This window comes from Rhineura floridana, chromosome 3 (assembly GCF_030035675.1).
Source record: "Rhineura floridana isolate rRhiFlo1 chromosome 3, rRhiFlo1.hap2, whole genome shotgun sequence".
Lineage (NCBI taxonomy): Eukaryota > Metazoa > Chordata > Lepidosauria > Squamata > Rhineuridae > Rhineura > Rhineura floridana.
The window spans coordinates 192,320,395-192,333,563 of record NC_084482.1 but is presented as its reverse complement, the minus strand read 5'-3'; the positions used below and the strand labels follow the sequence as shown (position 1 = coordinate 192,333,563).

At 42.2% G+C, this 13,169-nt stretch overlaps 1 protein-coding gene across 1 annotated transcript in view; it reads right to left on the bottom strand.

The window, feature by feature from the left end:
* Positions 1-6,214: 6,214 nt before the first annotated feature.
* The window catches only part of LOC133380895 (zinc finger protein RFP-like), a 16,747-nt gene continuing 9,792 nt past the window's right edge, over positions 6,215-13,169 (bottom strand). The window contains exons 5-7 of the mRNA XM_061619081.1: positions 10,048-10,163; positions 7,536-7,592; positions 6,215-6,928 (exon numbers count right to left, since the gene is read on the bottom strand). Coding sequence (XP_061475065.1) covers positions 6,420-6,928; positions 7,536-7,592; positions 10,048-10,163 — 682 coding nt within the window. The 3' untranslated portion in view covers positions 6,215-6,419. The remainder of the gene's footprint in view (positions 6,929-7,535; positions 7,593-10,047; positions 10,164-13,169) is intronic.

Genomic DNA, 13,169 nt, shown 5'->3' with positions numbered 1-13,169 from the left:
ATTAACCTTCTAACAGATCTTTCTCACCCATTAGGTTTTTAAGGGGGTTCCCAAAATCAATCAAAGCGTTGGTTTCTGCAAAGAGCAAACCAAGCACCTGTGATGTCCCAGTTACCAGCTCAGTCCAGACCTGACTAGCCCCTGGTCTATTACTCTCCATCCCCAGGATGACATGGCTTCCAGCAGGGGTGAAGAGAAAAGACCTGCCCCCTTCTTCTGGAAGAATAACTAGCTAGTAATTTCTACGGCAACACATCTGCACATGGCCAAATCTTTTTAGCCATGCAAAAAGAGGCTTAATAGACTTGACTATTAACAAAAGATTGGTTTGACCTCTTCAGCAGTTCCTTCTTCTATAGCTGTGGTTCTCAGACTTTTCCCCCCATGGACCACTTGAACATTGCTGAGGGTCTTGGTGGACCACTTAATTGTAATGCCAGATGCCTTATGATTTTTAATTGCATTTTTATAGACACACCATAGACCATCTGAATGAAGCTGACAGAAAATTTGTGAATCCCTGTTGTTACAAATCTAAAGCCACAAATTTGGAGGAGACCCAAACATGACATCCAATCATATAACATGATTATTTACTCAATTTATTGGTGGCCTAATACAAAAAGTTTCTAGGCAGCTTACATACACATATTAATCAAGTTTCACGATGAAACAATACTAACCCCCTCAAAACAACAACAACACAGAAACAGCCATAAGCAGGATAATATTCCCTCAAAAGCCTAGGAGAAAATGTTTGGAGCTGGAAGGATGTTAATGTCAGTGCCAGGTGGACTTCATTGCAAAGAGCATTCCATAGGCAGGTTGGTGAAGGCATCACCGAAAAAGCCCTCTCCTTTGTCACCAGTCACCACTCTCCAAACTTCTCTCAGAGGGGGCACTTGAAGAAGGGCCTCAGATGATGAAGGCAGGTTTGGGGTATGCAGGTTGGGAGAGACATTCAAATAGACATTGGGGACCTGAGCCAGCACTTTGACTTGGGCTTGGAAATGTACAGGTAGCCAGTGCAGCTGTGGCAGAACTGGTGTTATACGTTCAGCCCACTTCATTGCCATCAGCAGTCTCGCTACCACATTCTGCACCAACTGTAGTTTCCAAGCAGTCTTCAAAGGCAGCCCCGTGTAGAGCACACTGACTTATCTACAGCTGCTAGAGATTAGATCAGGTGTGGTGAACCTTTGGTCCTCCAGATGTTGCTGAACTACAACTCCCACCAGCCCTAGCAAGCATGGCCAATCAGGGATGATGGGAGTTGTAGTCCAGCCGAAGTTTCCCCATACCTAGATTAACAAAGCCAGGTTATCCCTGTCCAGATAGGAGCGGTGCAGAAACAAAGCATGTAACACTCGTCATGCGAGCAGACGATTTGGTCTTCTTAGTGGCTAGTCAATTTTGGTTTGCAAGACTAGGCTGAGGACTGCTCCGTCATTGAGAGTTTTCTTACAAGGATACTGCTTCTGTGCATGAAAGCTGTACACTGTGCATCATAGGGCAGGCCTGCACATACATAGCCGACCAAGGGCTGAATAACCGTCTCCCCCAGTTTTGGTGCTTAGGGCTCTAAGAACAAGTACAGTGACAAGAAGCTGGCAAGGCACAATACACAGCTGGCGCACTGCATTCAGCTTAGGAGGAGACGAGGACAGAACTGCCAAAGTGCGTGTGACCAATAAGTACCATATCTGTCTCATTTTTGATTCCAAGGGGGAAGTTGCCACCTCTTTAACTGATGCTTGCATGAGCTTTTATCAATAGCTCAGTCAAATTCAACAGGTACAGATTTTATCCTGCCATAGAGATAAAGCAATAGGAAAAGCCAATTTTTTGTACCATGGTGCCCTGTCTTTCATTCATTCATTGGCGATCACTCGTAGCCAAGTAAGATGGTCTTCCAAGATGAGGTCTTTGTTTGGTTGGAAGATGCCTGTGCGTGAAGTTGTTTTATGTGAAGAGATCGGCGCACAATGATCAACAAACAATCTTGACAGAAAAAGGCTTTAATCCAATGCCATTGGTACCACAACGATCGGAAGTCCTTTATCTGCTGTAGCCATCATCCACCTTCACAGCCGTTGTAACGTACACATTGTTATCCTCCGCCTGTTCTGCCTTTGAGGACATTCTTGGATCATTCTTTGTCTGGTTCCTCTCCCTTGACCTTACCGCCATGGGTGACCCTGCTGGGAGTACATGAGTCCCAACTGCAACGCTCATAGGATTCATTGGAACACACAAACCCACTCACCACTACAAGGTGACGATCCAGCAAGGGGTGCCCTGTCTACACCACAACTCATCTCAACCACAAAGAACTTCTTGGCAGTTACTTTTTTTGCTGGGTAGGTCTAGGTAGCTCACGGTGACATACATGCTTCTCCCTCTCCCCATTTTATCCTCACAACCCTGTGAGGTAGATTAGGCTGAGAGACTGTGATTGGTCCAAGGCCACCCAATGAGCTTTCATGACAGAGTTTGAGCTTAGGGGTTTATCTACATGGTGGTTTACTGTGTGTTTGGTACATCTCCTTTAAATGTGCATGGATCACATGATGATACCAGCAAACATATGGTATCAAGTTTCCCCCTATAAATCTGTACTAATCCAATCCACTGATAATACAAAAAGGGAAGAAAAAAAGTCTTACCCCCTTTCTCTAATGCTTGCAAACACTTCACTCTGATGCATTTAGGTGGGTGTGTCAATCATTCCCTTCTCCATGCACACTCCTTCCGCTTCCCTTCATTAATTTTATTTCTTGTAAGCTGACAAGTAACGTCCGGTTGCTCTCCTCCATTCTGCTGGCCTTTTAGATGTTGCTGCAAACAGTGCCTTTACAGTATTTTCTTTTCCCCCTAATTTGTGCATAAAAGCCTAACACTGCTGAAACAAGATTTGTATTTCAGCTGTATCCTACCAAGGAAAACACAGATATTTGCACAGCTTTTTTTAAAGGAAGATACTGCAGCTGGTAGAACAGATTGAGCGTGTTTGGTCACCTAACAACCAGTTTTTGTTGTTATGTGCCTTCAAGTCAATTCTGACTTATGGCAACCCTATGAATCAGCAACCTCCAAGAGCATCTGTTATAATCCACCCTGTTCAGATCTTGTAAGTTCAGGTCAGTGGCTTCCTTTATGGAATCAATCCATCTCTTGTTTGGCCTTCCTCTTTTCCTACTCCCTTCTGTTTTTCCCAGCATTATTGTTTTTTCTAGTGAATCCTGCCTTCTCATGATGTGTCCAAAGTAGGATAACCTCAGTTTCACCTAGTGATAGTTCTGGTTTAATTTGTTCTAACACCCAATTATTTGTCTTTTTCACAGTCCATGGTATGCGCAAAGCTCTCCTCCAACACCACATTTCAAATGAGTTGATCTTTCTCATATCCAACTTTCACATCAATACACAGAGATCGGGAATACCATGGTCTGAATGATCCTGACTTTAGTGTTCAGTGATACATCTTGGCACTTGAGGACCTTTTCTAGTTCTCTCATAGCTGCCCTCCCCAGTCCTAGCCTTCTTCTGATTTCTTGACTATTGCCTACATTTTGGTTAATGACTGTGCCAAGGTATTGATAATCCTTGACAAGTTCAATGTCCTCATTGCCAACTGTAAAGTTACATAAATATTCTGTTGTCATTACTTTAGTCTTTTTGACATTCAGCTGTAGTGCTTTTGTGCTTTCCTCTTTAACTTTCATCAGCATTCATTTCAAATCGTTACTGGTTTCTGCTAGTAGTATGGTATTGTCTGCATATCTTAAATTATTGATATTTGTCCCTCCAATTTTCACACCTCCTTCATCTCGGTCCAATCCTGCTTTCTGTATGATCTGCATATAGATTAAACAAATAGGGTGATAAAATACACCCCTGTCTAACACCCTTTCCGATTGGGAACCAATTGGTTTCTCCATATTCTGTCCTTACAGTAGCCTCTTGTCCAGAGTATAGGTTGCGCATCAGGACAATCAGATGCTGTGGCACCCCCATTTCTTTTAAAGCATTCCATAGTTTTTCATGATCTACACAGTCAAAGGCTTTGCTGTAGTCTATAAAGCACAGGGTGATTTTCTTCTGAGATTCCTTGCTCCGTTCCATAATCCAACGTATGTTTGCGGTATGATCTCTGGTGCCTCTTCCCTTTCTAAATCCAGCTTGGATGTCTGGCATTTCTCACTCCATATATGGTAAGAGCCTTTGTTGTAGAATCTTGAGCAACCAGAGGGAGTGGAAATGTATAATTAGAGGGCAGGGTAATCCTCTCCAGAGGAATGCCTGCTTGTGTGAATGGAAAAAAGCAATTGGCAGCTAACTTTTTGAGCAGGAACTGCTGCTGATGCAATTGAAAAGCAAAGGTAAAAGTGTATTTCCTATGAAGAAATACTCCCATGTAGATGTGCCCCTAGTCAACACTCTCACCACTACACTACACTGGCTCACTCTGTTCGCAACCCGTCCACTGGCCACTTAAAAAAAATTAAATAAAACTTCTGCGTGGACCACCCTGCAGACTCCTTCCTAACATGGTTTCTTTCACTGCTGCTCAGTTTCCTCATCTCCGCATATACTACAAACCGCTCTCTGCACCCTCACTTGCCTTCTTCTGCTGCCTAGGACGAACTGTTTCTTCTTCCTGTTATTCCAGATCCCCGCAGCGACCATCAGCTGCCCTGGTTGGAGCGCCACCTCCGAACTAAAGAGAGAGCACGGGTGGCTGGCTCCGCCCCGGTCATCACCAAATGGAACCTCTCTGTTGGCTGCAGGGGCAGCTCTCCAATTGGACTCTGTCGGGCACAAACCTGTTTACTGATAGCCAATAAAAAGACGGAGCGGGGGGGGAGTAAAAAGAATGGCGAGGGGGCGTTTTTTTTAAAAAGGGAGAGCTGAAAATAATTGGGGTCGTTATATTCAGCACCCTGCGGCGGTCTCTTTCTCTTCCAGCTACCACCAGGGGGCTTCTAAAAAAACTCCTTCCGTGAGGGAAGCGGAAAAGAAAGCGAAAGGGCTTATTCAAAACAGTTTCTTGTCTTTGATGTTTTGTATACTTTTTTTAAAAAAAATGATTCCTCTTGTAGCAGTTATAGATAAACTGATTTGTGAAGGTCCTCCTGAATAGTATATAAATACATTAAATAAATCGGTGTGTTTAATGGGGTGCGGGGATCAGCAGCTGGAGCAGTTTGCCTCACCTTGGAGATTACAGTGATGGCGAACACTTCCCCTATTCATTTCATGCTTCTCCTGAAGCACTTAAAGGCACAGGACCTGGGGAAATTGGCAGGGGTGGGAGATAATTTATGATTTAATAAATCTAAGCGGATTTAGGCATATACAAGCACTTTTAGAACAGGGAGTGCCAGGGTGCCCGCCAGTACTTTCTGTGGCACAGGTTAGAAAAGTACCTTAGTAAGTACTGTTAAGGAGTTAAAGTGATCATTGGTATCTGCAGATCAGTTTGTCAATCATTACTGAAGTGGTCTTTAACAACTGTCTATGCCTCTTCCATATATCTAAATTACTACTCTCTAAGCCTCTTGCATTCTTGACATGCTGTAGACTTTAAATCTTTAAGGGGGGGGGCAAAAAACCCCAAACAGCCAAATGAGGAACAAGCATGCTCAGTGGACATGGAATACTGACTGTCTGGTGGAAGGAAACAAATGGAAAATGGAGAATAGAATCAAGTTTTGTGGAAGAAAGGATGCTGGATTGCCTGGAACTGGAACACTGTACAGGAGCCCTCCACGTTGCTCCCTTTGTCATTTTGTTGCTGGTCCTGCTGTCAGCAACTATAATTTTTTATCCTGCTTTGCAGGCAATTATTGTCTCCCAAAGTGATTCACATCAATTAAAGAGAGGGGGGTGGCCTTCCCAGTCACATACAGCACTGGCCTCGATTCACACTCTCCTACAGCACTTAATAGAAATGTCATCAACACACCCAGGATACTGAGAACTTTATAGTTGAGATCAAATGTAAAACATCAACAGATGTCTTAACCACAAATATTCATAGCACAATTCAGTGTACATCTACTCAGAAGCAAGTACCACAGAAGACAATGGGGCTTACTCCCAAGTAAGTGTGTACAGGATTGCTGTACAGGATTGCAGCTTCAGTTAGCTTCTCCATGAAAAGGAGCACAGAACTGCTATGTTTTCATCTCACAAAAATATGATGGGAACATTGTAAACTTTGAATAAAATCTTTTATTGTGGAAATTCACATGAAACAAACAACACTGTTGTTTGGTAACTTTGGGGGAGATTTCCTCACTTCGTTTTTGTTTTTTAAAATTATGATCAGCTACTTGCATGTCACAGATAACATAGTGCTATATTTAGGAATGCTTCAGAGCCTAGTACTCAAAAGGCTGAATACTGTGTTCCATTCAGGAAAATGAAAGGTGAGCGCTCCTACCAGGGACCCAGCAGAAAGGGAACATTTTCTCAGTGAAGGAAGCTTTGAAGCGGTAAATTACAGCATTTTTTGCATCATCACGAAAGACCACTTCTCCACCTTCATAATCAAGAAAGACTCCAATTTTCCTGGGGTTCCATGCCAGATGCAATTTAGTGGAAGGTGAAGTGAGGGCGTGGTACTCCCTCCTGGCAAAGTAGAGAGCCCAGACCCTTTCCTCAGGTTTGAACGTAATTCTTTCATTTCTTTTTACAGATTCACTGGCAACTCCTACAGCCCAACCATTTGTAGCACCCACTTCCACAACAAAGGTAATTTTCCCAGAGCTGAATCCCTCCTTGCCCAGCACACAGGGGTCACAAAGAAATCTCTTTGGAGTGACGGGCAGTAATTGATCCACAGCCCTTAGCTGCACATTTTTGAAATCTGCAGACAGCGCAAGGAAAGGGTTGGCCGTCTCCAGGTCCAGCGTCACATTCACTGGAAGAGAAAAATCAAGCACGTTAGAACTTGTTTACCCAGGAACATTGGACACATGGATAAGAGATGTTGGGAGATAGATATGAGAAGTGGAACAGTTGGAATATGAATAGTGAACTCTGATAATACCTCTTGCTTACCTGAGTGGAGGACAGAGAGAAGTGTATGAGTCCTCCACAAATTCACATTTGTTGTTCTGCCCACTTTTGTCCGACCCCTCCCACCGTCGAAAGATTGCCCAGAAGGCAATGTAGCCCTCAGACTGAAAATGTTTCCCCACCCGATTAACAGCATGAATCTTGTCCTCATTTGCTTGAGTCCTTTGTAGCTATATGCTCTTCAAACCCTTTTTTTTAAAGTCCCCAATACCTGCTAATGGCACATTTTTGACTAGGATTTTCAGAGACTGGGTGATCTGTGGAGGGCTTGTAGAGGTATGGTCCAGCCTCACCATATGAGGGTGGAGTAGATGGCCATTAATCAGCAGTCCTAACCACACTTACCTTGGACTAAGATCCATTGAATTTCACAGGACTTACTTTTGAATAGAGTTAGGATCGTGCTGTTAAACTTACTAAATTCTGCAGTTTCTATTATTAACTCTTACCCTTTTGATAGGCATCCTTTTGACAGGCATCATTCTTCAGATCAGATGACAGCATACCTGATGAAAGGAACAGTAGCAAGAGAGAAAAGATATTAAGAATGTCACTAGGTACCCAACTGTACAGTTTTCAGAGAGAGAAAAAATCAAGAAGCTGTGTAAAAGTGTCAAGTTCACCTGAGCTGGCCCTACTATTAGGCAGAGTGAAGTGGTTGCTTCAGGCAGCAGATGTTGAAGAAAGCAGCAGCAAAGTATTGGGAGGACAGAGCTGTGTGTCTGCCTTGAGACTGCCCTATGACTCCTAATTCAGCCTGCTCTCCTCAGCTGTGGGGGAGGACTGTGTCCCATTGCCAGTGTTGAAGTAAAATTCAACTGCCAGTCTGGTCTGTACATGATAGGTGGAAGGGGGATACTATGTTGTCCATCTCAGGCAGCAACATATCTTATGTTGGCCCTGACTAGGAATGCTCATTTCTGGAAAAAGAGTGAGCAACTCTGACAATATGAAGAAACCGATTGGTTCTCCATCGGAAAGGGTGTGAGACAGGGGTGTATTTTATCACCCTATTTGTTTAATCTGTATGCAGAACATACCACACGGAAAGCAGGATTGGACCAAGATGAAGGAGGTGTGAAATTGGAGGGAGAAATATCAATAATTTAAGATATGCAGACGATACCATGCTACTGAAGCAGAAAACAGTAATGATTTGAAATGAATGCTGATGAAAGTTAAAGAGGAAAGCACAAAAGCAGGACTACAGCTGAATGTCAAAAAGACTAAAGTAATGACAACAGAAGATTTATGTAACTTTAAAGTTGACAACGAGGACATTGAACTTGTCAAGGATCAATACCTTGGCACAGTCATTAACCAAAATGGAGACAATAGTCAAGAAATCAGAAGACAGCTAGGACTGGGGAGGGCAGCTGTGAGAGAACTAGAAAAGGTCCTCAAATGCAATGATGTATCACTGAACGCTAAAGTCAGGATCATTCAGATCATTGTATTCCCGATCTCTATGTATGGATGTGAAAGTTGGACAGTGAAAAAGGTGGATAAGAGAAAAATCAACTCATTTGAAATGTGGTGTTGGAGAAGAGCTTTGCGCATACCATGGATTGTGAAAAATAATAGCAACTGGGTGTTAGAACAAAGTAAACCAGAACTGTCACTAGAAGCTAAAATGATGAAACTGAGGTTATCATACTTTGGACACAAAATAAGAAGGCATGATTCACTAGAAAAGACAATAATGCTGGGAAAAACAGAAGGGAGTAGAAAAAGAGAAAAGCCAAACAAGAGATGGATTGATTCCATAAAGGAAGCCACAGACCTGAACTTACAAGATCTGAACAGGGTGGTTCATGACAGATGCTCTTGGAGGTCACTGATTCATAGGGTCGCCATAAGTCGTAATTGACTTGAAGGCACATAACAACAACAATCTTCAAAATAGAACCAAACCCCAAATATCAAGAGATGAATGGGAACGTTTCCCAAGAGAGAGAGAGAGAATATGAATATGTGACTTCCGGACAGGCAGATAAAAACTGAAAATTCAGTTGGTGCTCCAGGCTCGTAGTTATGGTCTCTCCTCACTAATCTAACCATGAGCTTTAGCCAAGGTTTGTTTGGCCCACACGCTAAGTCAAAACAGGGAGGAGCAAAGTGGCTGTGAGCTCTTCCCCAGGACTCGCACGGTCCTGGCAAGCCATAGTTTGGCTTACCATGTCATGTGAACTATGACCAAGGCGTGTATAACAGTACCCAGACAGAACACAGGAAGTTGTCTTATACTCAGTCAGACCATTGGTCTATCTAGCTCAGTATTGTCTACATTGACTGGCAATGGCTCTCCAGGGTTTCAGGCAGGAGTCTCTCCCAGCCCTATCTGGAGATGCCAGGGATTGAACTTGGGGTCGTCTGCATGCAAGGCAGATGCTCTCCCACTGAGCTACAGCCCTTTCCTTTTGCCCAGTGAAAGGCAGCTGAAGCAATGAAAAGGCACACCTATATCCAACTGCCAGACTTTTTTTTTAAATGGTAAAAATGAGGTGCAGGTACTCATATTTTGCGAAGAGTGCCATGGCTGCCAGCATAAAGTGGGAAGCAAAACAAGAGGTCATGGTGCTCTGTACTGGTGAGTACAATTGCCCAAAAAGCCCTGCACCTGACCATTAAACAGCAATGCTAGTCCTAGATCCAGAGTTCCTAGTCAGCACACCAGTAAAATCTCTAAGACTATCATTCTGTGACCATCAACAGCAAACAAAATGTTTGAGCTACATAAATTGACAACTTTTCAAGATGACTGTAATTTTTAAAAAATCCCTGGTAGTTGTTTTTTTTAAAGACAAGAAAATCTAAGTATTCCCTTGTTTAAATCTGTCATTTTGTAAATGCAAACCAGTAAGTAAAAGAAATGTTCATATTTGCAGTATATTAAGATATACCTTCTAAGACAAGGGGGGGAAATAGAGATGTTCACAGTCTCCTCTATTTTCTTCATACCTTTGCATTTCTTTAAGCTCTTGGTTAGAGCAGTGCGTTTTATACTGAGTGTCTTGAGTCTCTCTTCTAGTTTGGGATAAATGTGTTCTGGCTTCTGAAATTCCCTCTTCTCACACCTTGCAGGAGAGAGAAAAAAACAGGTTGTTATAAAAAACAAACAAAACCTCACAGGACTAAAATTTTGCAGGGACCCTCTCTGCATATTATGGCAGAGGGTTTCTTTTTCTCTCCCTAGTTCAGCCCTTCTCTGATATTTTAATCACAGAATGTGGAGAGGGAGAGGTAACACTAAGAAAATGGTGCAGGGAGAAAGAGCTTATAAAAACTCAAACCTCCCCATCACTATTGTCCCAACTTAATTTAGCACCTCTTCCCCTGTGAATTCCTTATCCCTTATGTTAGATCATCTCAACATAAGATGAGGTTGGAGAATCTGTGGCCCTCCAGATGTTAGAATCCACAGTAAACAGCAGAGGTGACATCCTTCCCTGGTTCTCCCTGTCAGGTTCCCACCTGCTTGTGGCTACTGCCTTTCACTAGGCACCACCAGGGATACCACCAGTCCGGACCATCCTTTATATGGTTTCTCACTCCGCTCTAGCACAGATCTCACTCAGAGCTTGGAAAAGTTACTTTTTTGAACTACAACTCCCATCAGCCCCAGCCTGCATGGCCACTGGATTGGGCTGATGGGAGATGTAGTTCAAAAAAGTAACTTTTCCAAGCTCTGATCTCACTAGATCCCCCTGCTAGGCAGCACCACCAGTCACGTCCTATAACCAATACTCCCAGAGACTTTACCTGAGTCTCTCTCTAGCTGGTTACTTTTGTGACTGCGTGCTTATGCTGTTCCCAACCCCCTTGTATCTTCATAGATAAAGCATACAACTCTGGGTTGCTCTGGATACTTGAATTGTTATTATTCCTCCCTTCACCGCTGCCACCATTACATACTGTTTCTGTTCAGCCTTGGTAATTACCTTGCCCTCCCTTCTGGTATGTATATCCCCCAGCCAAGGATCAGGCCTTTGGTAAACCAAATAAGTATTTATTAAATATCAGAAATAACAAGATTAGTCTTAGAATGTTTCACAAGCGTATGGTTTCATCTATTCCTGTTTTGTACTGGACTTATTATTAATCAGAACTCCAACTCCCTCTTTCTCCACACTCCTGACCTCCACCCTCAAACACCTCTTTCTCCACACTCCCAACATCCACCACCAAACACTCACTTCTTCCCTCAGACTCGAATCAAGGTCTTTTACATTTGTCCAGTTTATCTGGCAGAACTGAACCTTCTTCGTTTCTAACTCCCTTGGTTCTGTTTTCACTGCCCTTCCCTGAGCAGGATTACCAATGGGGTTGGCAACCTCACATTGAAAACGTAGGTGCCCCGGTCTACCACATTTATAACATAATTTCTCCTCCATTTTAGGGTACACAGATCCACTCTGGAGTGTCCTGTGCCCTTCAGACTTTATTGGAGGATTCACTCGCTGTGGTACCACATCCTTTCTGCCACCATTATATGGTCTGGGTTTAAACTCTCTTGATGTTTTCCCCACCCAGCCAGTTCTATTGGAGGCAAAGTGATCTGCCAACTCTGCGGCCTCTTGAACAGATGTAGGGGAACGGTCTTTGACAAGGAGCTTTATTTCTGGTGGTAACTGATGGTATAATTGATCCAGTATCATGAGGCTTTTCACCTCTTCCACTGACTGAGCTTTGGCACTTTCCATCCACTTTCCAAATATGTCCATCAATTTTGCTCCCAGTTCAACAAAAGACCTCCTTGCTTGGATCTGACAGTTTCGAAATAACTTCCTAAAGTAGTCAGGTCCCAGTCTGAATCTTTTGTACACTGCCTCTTTAAACTCGGCATATGTGACGGGCCTGTCTGAGGGGAAATATTGGTATACCTCTGCCAATTCCCCTTTGATCAGATTTGATAAATATTGCATATATTTATCCTCCGGTAGCCCCCACATCTTTTTTTTTATTATTAATTTTTATTCAAATTTTCAAAAACAAAAAAACAACACAAAACAAAAACAATTATACATAAAAAATAAAATGTTGACTTCCGATTTGTGGCAGATCAACCATAGGTCTACAATATATAACAATCCTGTCTCTAAAATTATATTACAAAATCACTTTCCTCCAGTAGTTATCTTAATTAATCATCAAATCTCATAAACATTACTTTATTCTTTCCACAAAAAGTCCAAAAGAGATTTCAATTCCTTGAGAGATATATCTTTCAATTTTTCTCCAAATAAACATGTCGCTTAATCCATCTTGATTCAAATCTGTTAGGTCCAGTAATTTCAATAGCCATTCCTCCATTATCTATATTAATTCCATCTTCCATCTTCAATAATCCTATTAAATCCAGTAATTTCAGTAGCCATTCTTCCATTATCAGTATCCCATAATAATCTTGTTGTCATAGCCATAATCCAAATAAACATATCGATTAATCCATCTCGTCGAATCTATTAGGTCCAATAATTTCCATAACCATTCTTCCATTATCAATATTAATTCCATCTTCCATCTTCAATAGTCCTGTTAAATCCAGTGGTTTCAGTATCCACTCATCCATTATCAGTATCTCATGATGATCTTGCTGTCATAGCCATAGTCATATAACAAGAGTCTGATGGGAATTTCCCCCTTCACAAATATGTCCTTGCCATCAATTCTAAATATGTTGCTGAAATATTGTTGTAAAGTCACTTCTCTACTCTTCTTTTTTACAAAATGCACTGGCTCATCTCTTAAGAGTTTTTCCATTGTCACATATTTGTAATTAATTCCATAGATTTTTTCTATGTCAAGCTCCATCACATCATTCCAGTCAAGAAAATTATCCAAGACGTTGATAACTTTATCACTAATATCTTCATTAGTTTCTTCAGAGACAACGTTGAATTCCAAACAGTAAACTTTATTTCTAACATCCGTAAACTCCAGATCTTTTTCCAATTCCTCATTTGTTCCAGTCTCCATGGCTTGTATCTTCCCTTTAATTTTTCTTTTCTCATCTCTAATCCCATCAAAATCCTCTTTCACAGAATCCCCTATTTTTTTAAACTCCTGCATCATTTTGCTAA